General features: G+C 48.9%; 1 protein-coding gene across 2 annotated transcripts in view; it reads right to left on the reverse strand.

Annotated features, from left to right (window-relative positions):
* Positions 1-720: 720 nt before the first annotated feature.
* The window catches only part of LOC137305446 (leukocyte antigen CD37-like), a 33,176-nt gene continuing 17,777 nt past the window's right edge, over positions 721-16,119 (reverse strand). Inside the window, exons 5-7 of one of the 2 annotated variants that reach the window (XM_067974266.1) lie at positions 12,946-13,155; positions 10,837-10,920; positions 721-2,574 (exon numbers count right to left, since the gene is read on the reverse strand). In XM_067974266.1, the coding sequence (XP_067830367.1) occupies positions 2,497-2,574; positions 10,837-10,920; positions 12,946-13,155 (372 nt within the window). In that variant the 3' untranslated portion in view covers positions 721-2,496. Of the gene's footprint in view, positions 2,575-6,444; positions 6,471-10,836; positions 10,921-12,945; positions 13,156-16,119 lie in introns of those variants that run through there. The other variant, XM_067974267.1, reaches the window with a different exon arrangement.

Below are 16,119 nucleotides of genomic sequence, written 5' to 3' on the forward strand. Positions count from 1 at the left end.
TCTGCAGCCAATCCTACATCAGATCCCAACTGAGATATTAACCTGTATTTCCGCTTTCAGATGTTGACACAGCTGCAGTATATTTCCAGCAAAAAGTAGTTTCTATTCCCCTGTAAGTGTGTAAACCTGCACGGCAGGATTACAGGGCAAATAGACGGCAGGGTTACAGTTACCAGGAATTGCCACCAGATGTCAAGTCATTTTGGCAAGTTATGGACACCAAGCAGCAGAGACCGAGGAGCTGAACGGTTGGGTGCTGGTTATACACAGATGGCACCATAACCTCGGCTCACAACTTGAATTTGTTCAGGTAAATTAAGTAACAATGGCAGGTCCTACATGGGCTGCGTGTGGAGCACTTCCTGTACCTTTTGCACCAACAACTATTTTATTACTCACTAATTTCCTGCCTTCCTGTCATGAAGATGCTGGTTCCCCCCACCTGGCCAGTATTGGTTCCCTCCCCCTGCCCCTCCTTGGCCATCGCTGGTTCCCCCCCCACTCTCCTTGGCCAGCAATGCTTCCCTTCCCCCACCTTGGCCATCGCTGGGTCCCCCCTCCCCCCACCTTGGCCATCGCTGGTTCCCCCCCTCTCCTTGGCCAGCAATGCTTCCCTCCCCCCACCTTGGCCATCGCTGGTTCCCCCCCCTCTCCTTGGCCAGCGCTGCTTCCCTCCCTCCAACCTCCACCCCTTCTTGGCCAGTGCTGGTTTCCCCCCCTCCCCCCCACTTGGCCAGTGCTGGTCAGCCCTTGGATGGAAGACATAGAAAAAAATCGGGTTCTGAGGAGGTGCAGACAGCTCTGGGTCTGTTTATATTTACAATACGCTGATAAATATGGAAAATCATCAGTGGGATGTGGGCCAAAGGAGGTTTTGAAATTGTTCACTTAAAACTGCAAGCTCCCCAACTAAATCATGAGCCCAAAAAAGTACCTTAGGCTCTAATCTAATGCATTGATTCTCGCTGGGTATAGGTCCACGGACACCCGCTTTCCTCCAGTATCTCATCCAATTGGCTATTCTTCATGTCTGAGCCTCATCAGTGAGTGTTGGTGGAATATTCCACCATAGGGGACATCTCAACCGAGCCTGTTCGTGCCCTCACCAGACGCCGAGCCTGTTCGTGCCCTCACCAGACGCCGAGCCTGTTCGTGCCCTCACCAGACGCCGAGCCTGTTCGTGCCCTCACCAGACGCCGAGCCTGTTCGTGCCCTCACCAGACGCCGAGCCTGTTCGTGCCCTCACCAGACGCCGAGCCTGTTCGTGCCCTCACCAGACGCTGAGCCTGTTCGTGCCCTCACCAGACGCCTACACTTGCCAGCAGCAGATACTGGACAGTGGTCAAGAGCAGGTCCCCTGGCTAATTTTCCTCTCTGTAACTCAAGGACACTGAGGCAAATTGTAGCATCCTTACCACCATACAGGCTCAGATCAGCACTGACCATGGATTGAACCCAAGCCCATCTGGGTCTGAATCACTCAGTATCACACTGCATTTAATCCCCGAGTCTTTGGGATAGTCCTGGATGGCCTAGTTGTGTAGTTACAGCCACTGTGCGTGTGTTGCACTCCCAATAAACCAGAGCCACGAACAATTACCCAAGTTGCCCTTCCCGCACCAGGAGAGAGTTACTATCTATCTGGTCACTCTGCCAGCACGCAGCCCTAGAACAAATAAACTCAAACAAATCCGGGCACTGACATTAAAAAAAACCTCAAAAGTGAGCCCACATTCAGTAAAACCCCAAGAAAGTTACTTTTACAAGGTTTCTTGCTAGCTGTCACCATTTTCCAACCTCCATAGTAAGCCTGCCATGAAGAGGCTGGTGTCTCATGCAGGTGGCATGATTCCTTAGTGAAGGCCTGGGTTTGTCCTTTGCACCTTTTTCACCTCTCCAACATGGAGTAGCCCACTAGTACCCAGTGCATGTGTAGTGGGCTAATTCTACTCTGAGAGGCAAGAATTAATAAAACCCAGGGTTCGTTTTGGGCTCATGAGTCTTGACTGGATTGGTGTTGAGTATATTGGTTGGATTGAGATTGGCGTTGGGTAAAAATGGTTGGATTGAGATTGGCGTTGGGTAAAAATGGTTGGATTGAGATTGGTGTTGGGTAAAAATGGTTGGATTGAGATTGGTGTTGGGTAAAAATGGTTGGATTGAGATTGGTGTTGGGTATATTGGTTGGATTGAGATTGGCATTGAGTAAAATTGGTTGGATTGAGATTGGCATTGGGTAAAAATGGTTGGATTGAAATTGATGTTGAGTGGGTTTAGGTTGTCCATCGATAGTTGATTTCCACGGTCAAGTGCCAACATTGAATAATGACTGCTCCTCTGATGGTTCAGTACCTGAAGTGTAGATGCCAGTCCCAGCTGCAATCCTCAAAAGGGATTAAGTACAAACTGGAAGTAAAGTTACTGCAGGAAATTATAAACAAAGAAAAATAAACACGTTGCTTTCCATCCTTCCAGACCTGCATGCAAACCTTGCGGTTACTGAAAGCGAATGAGTTTGTCGTAATCTGGGTCGATATTCCTACACAATAACATCGATAATGTCATCGCAAAGAGCTGTGGGAAAGGAGAGAGAGCAAGAGTGAGAGTATGAATATCATATACACACCACCCAATACAGACTGGCACAGTTGAGCATGGCCTGATACAGCAGTGAGTACCGTCCCCACGTATACATATCCATAGTGATAATGAGCACTGTCCCCATATGGAGAGCGAGTCCAGTCCTTGTGTACAGATACTCAGTGACAGTGAGCACCCATATACATATGGATGTACATGTCCTGTCACTCTTAGAAGTAGAGAAGGAGTGAGGTGCTGGTGGGACAGAATCGCCTGCCCAAGTCTGTCTGACTTGCAAGTGGAAAATCCAGGGCTGTATGTCCAGCTGATCACATTTCCAGCCACTGTACTATGAAGTGTGATTACTCCATCTGTGAACTAGTGGATGTTACCCTCAGTTCTCTCATGACTCCTCACTGGGTGCAGTTCCACAGCTGGCTGCTACTCACCCAAGTGGCCATTTGTCAGGTGTGAACCTAGACTGAATTTCGTAGGGCATTTAATTGCAAAAGACTTCACAGCCAAGTTCAGTGCTCCTCCATTCGCAGATCCCAGCACCTTGGATGGGAGTGATCTTTCCTCTCCCAAATTCAGGGCATTGAAGCCAATTCAGCCAACTGCCAATCAGCATAAACCAGCAATCAAACCATAGACCCTCAGGCTAAACACTTTGCTACCACATTAGACATTCATCGATTCAGGAGCCAGCCAGCAGCTGCTGCATAATACTCACTTTGTGGTTAGATTCCAGGCTCTTCTCACACCACAAACCCACAATGCAGCAGCTCTTTAGTTCTGCCTCTTTTCTTTGTTTTTATTGGGTACAATATAGATCTACAGCTTCAAAAGACAAGATCTCAACTTTGTAAGCAACTCACTGACCTGTCCAGTCAGTAATAAATATCATGCCATCTCTTCTTGTCCCTGAGGTGGTGCTGTTACACTGGGTGGTTCAGCAGCTGTCTCTGCACTCTCTCCTTGTCCCTGAGTCTGTGCTGCAGTACTGGACAGGTCTGAGGCTGTCTCTGCGCGCTCTCCTTGTCGCTGAGTCTGTGCTGCAGTACTGGACAGGTCTGAGGCTGTCTCTGCGCGCTCTCCTTGTCGCTGAGTCTGTGCTGCAGTACTGGACAGGTCTGAGGCTGTCTCTGCGCGCTCTCCTTGTCGCTGAGTCTGTGCTGCAGTACTGGGTGATTCAGTGCCTGAATCTCCACTCTCTCCTTGTCCCTGAGTCTGTGCTGTTATACTGGACAGGTCTGAGGCTGTCTCTGCGCTCTCTCCTCGTTGCTGCACATCTACTAAAACGCGAGAGGGGGTTGCGGATGGTCTTAAAATCTGTAGCTGCCTGGTCTCAACACTGGCCTGAAATTGGTTGAACCACAGAATGAAGGAGAGTACGAGGAGTTCCAGCTAGAAGTGAAGGCAGGAAAGGCGAGGCAGGATTGATCGAAAAATGGTGGAAAGAGAACAGATATCATGCGACACAAAATTAATTGGCTTCACTGAAGCAGTTTTATTTCAGTAGAGAAGCCCACGTTTAATATCCTTTTCACGAATTCCTCTGTTTCATTTTCCATTACACACCATCTCTGGCTCCCAGTCCCCTCGTCACCTCCTCCCCCAAGCTGTTTTATAATCAACTGCTGGCAAATCAGACAGAGGTTCAAGGAGAGCCTCTCTCTCCTTCACCGTGCAGGATCCTCCGCCTTTTGCAATAAAGTTGGTGCATTCATAATTTAATTTTAGAAAAACGAAGAGGCCATTCAGCCCCTTAAGCCTGTTCTGCCATTCAATTAGATCATGGCTGATCTGTATCTTAACTCCATTTACCCGCCTTTGTTCCATATCCCTTGATACCCTTACCCAACAAAACTCTATCGATCTCAGTCTTGAAATTGCCAATTGACCCCCAGCCTCAACAATTGTTATTTGCGGGGGGGGGGGAGGGGGGAGAAAGAGTTCCAGATTTCCACTACCCTTTGTGCGAAGAAGTACTTCCTGACATCACCCCTGAATGGCCTCTCTCTAATTTTAAGGTTATGCCCCCTTGTTTTGAACTCTTCCACCTGAGGAAATAGTTCCTCTCTACGTACTCTATCAAATTGTTTAATCATCTTAAACACCTCAATTAGATCACCCCTTAATCTTCTATATTCAAGGGAACACAAGCCTAGTCTATGCAACCTCATAATTTAATCCTTTTAGCCCCAGTATCATTCTGATGAATCTGCACTGCTCCTTCTCCAGAGCCAATATCTCCTTCCTGAGGTACAGTGACCAAAACTGAATGCAGTACTCCAGATGTGGTCTAACCAGAGCTTTGTAAACTGTAACATAACTTTCACCTCTTTGTATTCCAGCCCCCTTGAGATAAAGGCCAACATTCCATTAGCCTTTTTAATCATTTTTTGTACCTGTCCACTAGCTTTAAGTGATTTCTGTATTTGGACCCCTAAATCTCTCTACTCATCCACAGTTCCTAGCTTCTAGCCATTTAGAAAATACTGTAATCTGTCTTTCTTAGGTCCCAAGTGGATAACCTCACACTTTCCCACATTAAGCTCCATCTGCCACAGTTTTGCCCACTCACTTACTCTATCAATGTTCCTTTAAAACTTTCTGCTCCCATCTACACTATTTACTGTGCCACCTAACTCAGTGTCATCAGCAAACGTGAATATACGGCTCTCTATTCCTTCAAATAAGTCATTGTTAAAAATATAGTGAAAAGCTGAGGCCCCAGTATAGATCTCAGGAGGACACCTCTAGACATTATCCCTACTCTCTATCTTCTACCACCAAATCAATTACCTACCTATGACAATAGATTGCCTCCAATTCAATGTGTTTTCATTTTTGCTAATGCAACATTTTCTTTTCATCTCCTGAAGGCACTGACTCTCGCTGGGGTACAGCCCCACAGACACTGACTCTCGCTGAGGTACAGCCCCACAGACACTGACTCTCGCTGAGGTACAGCCCCACAGACACTGACTCTCGCTGAGGTACAGCCCCACAGACACTGACTCTCGCTGAGGTACAGCCCCACAGACACTGACTCTCGCTGAGGTACAGCCCCACAGACACTGACTCTCGCTGAGGTACAGCCCCACAGACACTGACTCTCGCTGAGGTACAGCCCCACAGACACTGACTCTCGCTGGGGTACAGCCCCACAGACACTGACTCTCGCTGGGGTACAGCCCCACAGACACTGACTCTCGCTGGGGTACAGCCCCACAGACACTGACTCTCGCTGGGGTACAGCCCCACAGACACTGACTCTCGCTGGGGTACAGCCCCACAGACACTGACTCTCACTGTAGTGGACACATCTGCTGAATGGTGAATTTAGTCAATTCATCAACAGCAATTAAGTTAACTGTAACATGTTGAAATAGATCAGTGATCAGTTAAAACCCAAAAACCAGCGCGCACACTCTCACATTCACGAGCGCACACTCTCACATTCACGCGCGCACACTCTCACATTCACGCGCGCACACTCTCACATTCACGCGCGCACACTCTCACATTCACGAGCGCACACTCTCACATTCACGAGCGCACACTCTCACATTCACGCGCGCACACTCTCACATTCACGAGCGCACACTCTCACATTCACGCGCGCACACTCTCACATTCACGCGCGCACACTCTCACATTCACGAGCGCACACTCTCACATTCACGCGCGCACACTCTCACATTCACGAGCGCACACTCTCACATTCACGAGCGCACACTCTCACATTCACGAGCGCACACTCTCACATTCACGAGCGCACACTCTCACATTCACGAGCGCACACTCTCACATTCACGAGCGCACACTCTCACATTCATGAGCACATACGGAAATTACCTTGCCAATGTTCAACGTAGAAATCCCTGGGAGCAGAATACATCCAAACCAAAGGAAATTAGATTAGTTCAGTCAGATGTTGCCAATCACCTTACACAAACCTCATCATTAAAGCTCTGGAATCATCAACAAACTCAGGCAATTCTCAACAGGAGGGGAATTGGAAGTCTGCTACAGTGCACACCACTAACCTGCTACAAACACCATGCATTGCGTGCTCACACACCGTCCGCTCACACGCCGCACAACGCTCAGAGTAGTTTTCTCCCTCTATTTGAAACACTGCAATCTTGAGAGGGAACCAGTACACAGGGGCAGCCTAACCAGGCCACACACACATGTTGGTGCATCGTCGAGTAACCCAGGTGCCGGGGGATGGGTGTTTCCAGAGCCTTAGCCCCTGGAACATCTTCCCTAAATCCTTCTCTCCTCTACTTTAAAAACCTTCTCAAAACCGATCTTTCCAACCAGGCTCTCGGATCCCCCTCTGAATCGCTCACTCTGGTTTGATTCTCATCCATGACGCCTCTTGGGACTTGTTTTTACATTAAAGACACAATGTGAATGGAATTTGTTGTTGTATGACCCCAGACAGCAGGTTAATCAAAGCTGCCCTCCTTGGTGCTACACCAGATTCTACAGCTACCCAGGGATGGCTTGGAGCTGGTTTCCATTCACAATTTTTTTACAAATAGTGGAGCGCCCATCTCCAGCCCCCCTGCACCTGCACAACGTCTACTATCAGCTCAATTCAGACTAGTTCTGGAGAGTCCACTCCACTCAAAACAGAAACCATGGGCACCTGACAGGAATGGACAGGATGTCAACGGAGGAACCTCTGCTCAGTGTCTGGGTCTGGGTACATCGCAGAACGATACCAAGCAGCTGGAGGAACTAAACAGAATGGGGTTTATTATCAGGTACCTCTCAAACCCCCACACTTGCCCCCCGCCAAACCCCCACACTCGCCCCACCCCCAAACCCCCACATGGGGAGAGTTCACCTGTTATTTATGGAGTGGATTTGGAACCTTTTTTATTTAAAACATACTCACATTTACAACTTTGCTACCAACAGTGAAAAGAGCAAGAAGCTGAGTGGAGCCCATGATGTGACAAACTGACTGTGTAATACCCACCAGGCTCAGTGCTCACTGTAGGACAGGCTACAGGGACAGAGTGGGATAGATTCAGAGCAGATCTAGCAGCTCAAAACTGGGCATCCATGAGGCGCTGTGGGCCATCAGCAGCAGCAGAATTGTATTCCAGCACAATCTGTAACCTCATGGCCCGACATATTCCTCACTCTACCATTACCAACAAGACAGGGGATCAACCCTGGTTCAATGAGGAGTGTAGAAGAGCAAGCCGGGAGCAGCACCAGGCGTACCTAAAAATGAGGTGCCAACCTGGTGAAGCTACAACTCAGGACTACATGCATGCTAAACAGTGGAAGCAACATGCTATAGACAGAGCTAAGCGATTCCACTACCAACAAATCAGATCAAAGCTCTGCAGTCCTGCCACATCCAGTCGTGAATGGTGGTGGACAATTAAACAACTAATGGGAGGAGAAGGCTCTGCAAACATCCCCATCCTCAATCATGGCGGAGTTCAGGACGTGAGTGCAAAAGCCAAGGCTGAAGCGTTTGCAACCATCTTCAGCCAGAAGTGCCGAGTGGATGATCCATCTCGGCCTCCTCCCGATATCCCCACCATCACAGAAGCCAGTCTTCAGCCAATTCAATTCACTCCACATGATATCAAGGAAAGGCTGAGTGCACTGGATACAGCAAAGGCTATGGACCCCGACAACATCCCGGCTGTAGTGCTGAAGACTTGTGCTCCAGAACTAGCCGCGCCTCTAGCCAAGCTGTTCCAGTACAGCTACAACACTGGCATCTATTCAGCAATGTGGAAAATTGCCCAGGTATGTCCTGTCCACAAAAAGCAGGACAAATCCAATCCGGCCAGTTACCGCCCCATCAGTCTACTCTCAATCATCAGCAAAGTGATGGAAGGTGTCATTGACAGTGCTATCAAGCAGCACTTACTCACCAATAAACTGCTCACCAATGCTCAGTTTGGGTTCCACCAGAACCACTTGGCTCCAGACCACATTACAGCCTTGGTCCAAACATGGACAAAAGAGCTGAATTCCAGAAGAGAGGTGAGAGTGACTGCCCTTGACATCAAGACAGCATTTGACCGAGTGTGGCACCAAGGAGTCCTGGTAAAATTGAAGTCAATGGGAATCAGAGGGAAAACTCTCCAGTGGCTGGAGTCATATCTAGCACAAAGGACATTGCTGCAGGAGTTCCTCAGGGCAGTGTCCTAGGCCCAACCATCTTCAGCTGCTTCATCAATGACTTTCCCTCCATCATAAGGTCAGAAATGGGGATGTTCGCTGATGATTGCACAGTGTTCAGTTCCATTCGCAACCCTTCAGATAATGAAGCAATCTGTGCCCGCATGCAGCAAGACCTGGACAACATCCAGGCTTGGGCTGATAAGTGGCAAGTAACATTAGCACCAGACAAGTGTCAGGCAATGACCATCTCCAACAAGAGAGAGTCTAACCACCTCCCCTTGACATTCAACGGCATTACCATCGCTGAATCCCCCACCATCAACATCCTGGGGATCACCATTGACCAGAAACTTAACTGGACCAGCCACATAAATACTGTGGCTACAAGAGCAGGTCAGAGGCTGGGTATTCTGCGGCGAGTGACTCACCTCCTGACTCCCCAAAGCCTTTCCACCATCTACAAGGCACAAGTCAGGAGTGTGATGGAATACTCTCCACTTGCCTGGATGAGTGCAGCTCCAACAACACTCAAGAAGCTCGACACCATCCAGGACAAAGCAGCCCGTTTGATTGGCACCCCATCCACCACCCTAAACATTCACTCCCTTCACCACCGGCGCACGGTGGCTGCAGTGTGTACCATCCACAGGATGCACAGCAGCAACTCGCAAAGGCTTCTTCGACAGCACCTCCCAAACCCGCGACCTCTACCACCTAGAAGGACAAGAGCAGCAAGCACATGGGAACAACACCACCTGCACGTTCCCCTCCAAGTCACACACCATCCCGACTTGGAAATATATCGCCGTTCCTTCATCGTCGCTGGGTCAAAATCCTGGAACTCCCTTCCTAACAGCACTGTGGGAGAACCTTCACCACACGGACTGCAGCGGTTCAAGAAGGCAGCTCACCACCACCTTCTCAAGGGCAATTAGGGATGGGCAATAAATGCCGGCCTCGCCAGCGACGCCCACATCCCATGAACGAATAAAAAAAGGCCCGCTACCCTCCCCAATAGTTAAAAAGAATTGTTGCCCTCTCTGTGGAGAAAGTTCCTGGAACACTGATTGTCACAAGTCACCATCCTTCACGTCTGAAATAGGACAGCATGTGTCAGCAGGATATTCCACCATGGAGGGCATCCACACGATGCCTGCCCTCGTTTCCATCTGATATCCCACTGCTTGGGGGGGGGGATGCTCCCACTCTGGAGCACCGGGGGAGGGGGGCAGTCCCACTCCGGAGCACCGGGGGAGGGGGGCAGTCCCACTCCGGAGCACCGGGGGAGGGGGGCAGTCCCACTCCGGAGCACCGGGGGAGGGGGGCAGTCCCACTCCGGAGCACCGGGGGAGGGGGGCAGTCCCACTCCGGAGCACCGGGGGAGGGGGGCAGTCCCACTCCACTCAATGCTCTATTCACCAAGCTCAGTAACTCGCCACGGATTCCCCTCCACCCGTTCAAATGAGCAGCCCTCTCCTGCCCTGTGGCCTCTCTCTCTCCCCCAATCAGAACCCATTAAACCCCCCCCCCCTTCCCAGTCCATGGGGCCCCGGTGTTGGAATAACCTTCGGGTTGTTTTTCATTTAGAGAAAATCAGAAAAACGGCAAACCAGATTAAAAGTTGCAAATTTGACACTCAACCCAAACGGGGCCCAAACACTGGCTCAGGGCTGCCCGCCGCTGGATCGCACTGGCTGGCTCAGGACTGCCCGCCGCTGGATCGCACTGGCTGGCTCAGGGCTGCCCACCACTGGATCGCACTGGCTGGCTCAGGGCTGCCCGCCACTGGATCGCACTGGCTGGCTCAGGGCTGCCCGCCACTGGATCGCACTGGCTGGCTCAGGACTGCCCGCCGCTGGATCGCACTGGCTGGCTCAGGGCTGCCCGCCGCTGGATCGCACTGGCTGGCTCAGGGCTGCCCGCTGCTGGATCGCACTGGCTGGCTCAGGGCTGCCTGCCGCTGGATCGCACTGGCTGGCTCAAGGCTGCCCGCCGCTGGATCGCACTGGCTGGCTCAGGGCTGCCCGCCACTGGATCGCACTGGCTGGCTCAGGACTCCTCTGCATTCTTGATCTGACTCACCTCCACTAAGCTGACGCCAATGCAGACAATCATGATGCTGATGATATTATCCTGCATCCATTCGAACACCTTATACTTGCAGCTCTGGGGAGAGAACAGCAAAAGAAACTCTCAGTCAGTCAGTCCCAGCAGCTTTACATTCTCTGCCTGTTAGTTGTGCTGCTCTCGGCCTACCTCAGGCGTTGCCTAACCTATTCTTCCAAGCTTGGTGAGACCCCTCCCCTGGGCCCTGACCTTGGGCCTCGGCCCCTCCCTTAAAAACAGATAATGGTGATATTGTAAATGAAAATAAGGAAATGGCGGACATGTTAAATAATTACTTTTCGTCAGTATTTACAGTAGAGGAAGAGGATAGTATGCTGAATACCCCAAGGAAAGTAATTTTGAATCAGGGACGGGGACTCACCATAATTAACGTAAGCAAATTAACAGTAATGAAGAAAATAATGGCACAAAAGAGTGACAAATCTCCAGGTCCAGATGGTTTCCATCCCAGGGTTTTAAAGGAAGTAGGTAAAAACACTGCACAGGCCCTAACTATAATCTCCTTTAGATTGGAAAATTGCTCATGTCACTCCGCTATTTAAGAAAGGTGAGAGTGGGAAATCAGGGAATTACAGACCAGTTTGCCTAACATCTGTTGTCAGGAAATTACTAGAGTCTAATTAAGGATAGAGTGACTGAACATCTTGAAAATTTTTAGCTGATCAGAGAGCCAGCATGAATTTGTAAAGGGTAACCCTAACCCTAACCCTAATGCCTGACAAACCTGATTGAATTTTTTGAAGAAATGACTAAAGCAGTGAATGGGGGAATGTCTATGGATGTTGTTTATGTGGACTTACAGAAGGCATTCGATAAAGTCCCACATAAGAGACTGTTAGCTAAAGTTGAAGCTCTTGGAATTGAGGGCAAGTTAATGACCTGGTTAGGAAATTGGCTGAGCGGCAGGAGGCCGAAAGTAGGGATAATAGCAGGTACTCAAATTGGCAGATGTGACTAATGGTTTCCCACAGGGATCTGTGTTGGGGCCTCAACTATTCACTGTATTTATTAATGACTTAGATGACGGGATAGAGAACCACATATCCAAGTCTGCCAATGACACAAAGATAGGCAGCATTGTAAGCAGCGTAGATGGAAGCATAAAATTACAGAGATATTAATAGATTAAGTGAATGGGCAAAACTGTGGCAAATGAGTTTCAATGTAGGCAAGTGTGAGGTCATCCACTTTGGACCTAAAAAGGATAGATCAGAGTACTTTCTAAATGGGGAAATGTTCGAAACAGTGGAGGTCCAAAGAGACTTGGTGGTGGGGTGAGAGGGGGGAATCCATGTACATAGATCGCTAAAATGTCTTGGACAGATACAGAAAATAATCAAGGATAATGGAATGCTGGCCTTTATATCTAGACGACTAGTATACAAGGGGGTAGAAGTTATGCTGCAGCTGTACAAAGCCCTGGTTAGACCACACCTGGAGTACTGTGTTCAGTTCTGGGCACCGCACCTTAGGAAGGATATATTGGCCTTGGAGGGAGTGCAGCATAGATTTACTAGAATGATACCTGGACTCCAAGGATTAAATTACAAGGAGAGATTACACAAACTAGGGTTGTACTCCCTAGAATTTAGAATATTAAGGAGTGATTTGATCGGAGTTTTCAAGATATTAAGGGGAACTGATAGAGTAGATAGAGAGAAACTATTTCTGCTGGTTGAAGAGTCTAGGACTAGGGGACACAGCCTAAAAAAGACTTTCAGGAGCGAAGTTAGGAAACAGTTCTACACACAAAGGGTGGTAGAAGTTTGTAATTCTCTTCCGCAAACAGCAGTTGATGCTAGCTCAATTGTTAATTTTAAAACCGAGATCGATAGATTTTTGTTAACCAAAAGTATTGGGGGATATGGGGCTATGGCAGGTATTTGGATCAGCCACAATCTCATTGAATGGTAGAACAGGCTCAAGGGGCTAAATGGCCTACTCCTGTACCTATATTCCTCCCCTGGGCCTCGGCCCCTCCCCGGGACATGACGTGCAAGATATACCTAGGTACAAGTCTCAAGGGCGAGGGCTGTAAGCAGCCAACACACAAGGGAACCGTACCTTCACCGTTTCAGTCAGTGGGTTGATGGAAGCAGAGCAGAATCCCGTTTGTTGGGTGATGTTGAAGAATGTGATATTCTGGAAGAAAGATTTGTGACAGGAGCAGGGAAAAGGATAGTTATTGTTTTCCGTTGATCCTCGAGAATCATTCCGCCTGATGTTTGGGTTTTTCATCCACTCCCGAGAGCTATTCCAACCACAACAAGAGAACTGGAAAAGATGGAGGATAATAGGAAGGAGGTGTTAAACATCACATTCCAAGGCCAGCTGAGTTACTGTACAATGTGACAGCAGTTGAATTTTATATTAATATTTGTGGACAGAATAAAGGGGATAAATATTCAAATATCAAACTAAGATATGGATGGGGTGTAACTTGGAGCAGAGTCCCTCACGGAGACATCCGAGTGGATCTCAGTCCCTGCTCTGTTCACTGTTGCCATTGGTCGGAATCTCCCCTTCTTCAAACTCACGGACTTATGCGCAGCCCCAGCCTGTGTTTCGTGCAGCTTTACTCCCACTGAAACGATCAAGCAGACTGTTGGTTCACTTTGTTGAACACCTCCGCTCAGTCCACAAGTGTGACCCTGACCTGCCGGTTGCTTGCCATTTTAATTCCCCGTCCCACTCCCACCCTGACCTCGGCCTCTTGCATTCATAGAATCATAGAAGTTTACAACATGGAAACAGGCCCTTCGGCCCAACATGTCCATGTCGCCCAGTTTATACCACTAAGCTAGTCCCAATTGCCTGCACTTGGCCCATATCCCTCTATACCCATCTTACCCATGTAACTGTCCAAATGCTTTTTAAAAGACAAAATTGTACCCGCCTCTACTACTGCCTCTGGCAGCTCGTTCCAGACACTCACCACCCTTTGAGTGAAAAAATTGCCCCTCTGGACCCTTTTGTATCTCTCCCCTCTCACCTTAAATCGATGTCCCCTCGTTATAGACTCCCCTACCTTTGGGAAAAGATTTTGACTATCTACCTTATCTATGCCCCTCATTATTTTATAGACTTCTATAAGATCACCCCTTAACCTCCTACGCTCCAGGGAAAAAAGTCCCAGTCTATCTAACCTCTCCCTGTAAGTCAAACCATCAAGTCCCGTAGCATCCTAGTAAATCTTTTCTGCACTCTTTCTAGTTTAATAATATCCTTTCTATAGTAGGGTGACCAGAACTGTACACAGTATTCCAAGTGTGGCCTTACTAATGTCTTGTACAACTTCAACAAGACATCCCAACTCCTGTATTCAATGTTCTGACCAATGAAACCAAGCATGCCGAATGCCTTCTTCACCACCCTATCCACCTGTGACTCCACTTTCAAGGAGCTATGAACCTGTACTCCTAGATCTCTTTGTTCTATAACTCTCCCCAATGCCCTACCATTAACGGAGTAGGTCCTGGTCTGATTCGATCTACCAAAATGCATCACCTCACATTTATCTAAATTAAACTCCATCTGCCATTCATCGGCCCACTGGCCCAATTTATCAAGATCCCGTTGCAATCCTAGATAACCTTCTTCACTGTCCACAATGCCACCAATCTTGGTGTCATCTGCAAACTTACTAACCATTCCTCCTAAATTCTCATCCAAATCATTAATATAAATAACAAATAACAGCGGACCCAGCACCGATCCCTGAGGCACACCGCTGGTCACAGGCCTCCTGTTTGAAAAACAACCCTCTACAACAACCCTCTGTCTTCTGTCGTCAAGCCAATTTTGTATCCAATTGGCTACCTCACCTTGGATCCCGTGAGATTTAACCTTATGTAACAACCTACCATGCGGCACCTTGTCAAAGGCTTTGCTAAAGTCCATGTCGACCACGTCTACTGCACAGCCCTCATCTATCTTCTTGGTTACCCCTTCAAAAAACTCAATCAAATTCGTGAGACATGATTTTCCTCTCACAAAACCATGCTGACTGTTCCTAATCAGTCCCTGCCTCTCCAAATGCCTGTAGATCCTGTCTCTCAGAATACCCTCTAACAACTTACCCACTACAGATGTCAGGCTCACCGGTCTGTAGTTCCCAGGCTTTTCCCTGCCGCCCTTCTTAAACAAAGGCACAACATTTGCTACCCTCCAATCTTCAGGCACCTCACCTGTAGCTGTCGATGATTCAAATATCTCTGCTAGGGTACCTGCAATTTCCTCCCTAACCTCCCATAACGTCCTGGGATACATTTTTTTTTTTTTTTTTTATTCGTTCACGGGATGTGGGCGTCGCTGGCAAGGCCGGCATTTATTGCCCATCCCTAATTGCCCTCGAGAAGGTGGTGGTGAGCCGCCTTCTTGAACCGCTGCAGTCCGTGTGGTGACGGTTCTCCCACAGTGCTGTTAGGAAGGGAGTTCCAGGATTTTGACCTAGCGACAATGAAGGAACGGCGATATATTTCCAAGTCGGGATGGTGTGTGACTTGGAGAGGAACGTGCAGGTGGTGTTGTTCCCATGCGCCTGCTGCCCTTGTCCTTCTAGGTGGTAGAGGTCGCGGGTTTGGGAGGTGCTGTCGAAGAAGCCTTGGCGAGTTGCTGCAGTGCATCCTGTGGATGGTGCACACTGCAGCCACAGTGCGCCGGTGGTGAAGGGAGTGAATGTTTAGGGTGGTGGATGGGGTGCCAATCAAGCGGGCTGCTTTATCTTGGATGGTGTCGAGCTTCTTGAGTGTTGTTGGAGCTGCACTCATCCAGGCAAGTGGAGAGTATTCCATCACACTCCTGACTTGTGCCTTGTAGATAGTGGAAAGGCTTTGGGGAGTCAGGAGATGAGTCACTCGCCGCAGAATACCCAGCCTCTGACCTGCTATCGTAGCCACAGTATTTATATGGCTGGTCCAGTTAAGTTTCTGGTCAATGGTGACCCCCAGGATGTTGATGGTGGGGGATTCGGCGATGGTAATGCCGTTGAATGTCAAGGGGAGGTGGTTGGACTCTCTCTTGTTGGAGATGGTCATTGCCTGGCACTTATCTGGCGCGAATGTTACTTGCCACTTATGAGCCCAAGCCTGGATGTTGTCCAGGTCTTGCTGCATGCAGGCTCGGACTGCTTCATTATCTGAGGGGTTGCGAATGGAACTGAACACTGTGCAGTCATCAGCGAACATCCCCATTTCTGACCTTATGTTGGAGGGAAGGTCATTGATGAAGCAGCTGAAG

This window comes from Heptranchias perlo, chromosome 40 (genome assembly GCF_035084215.1).
Source record: "Heptranchias perlo isolate sHepPer1 chromosome 40, sHepPer1.hap1, whole genome shotgun sequence".
Lineage (NCBI taxonomy): Eukaryota > Metazoa > Chordata > Chondrichthyes > Hexanchiformes > Hexanchidae > Heptranchias > Heptranchias perlo.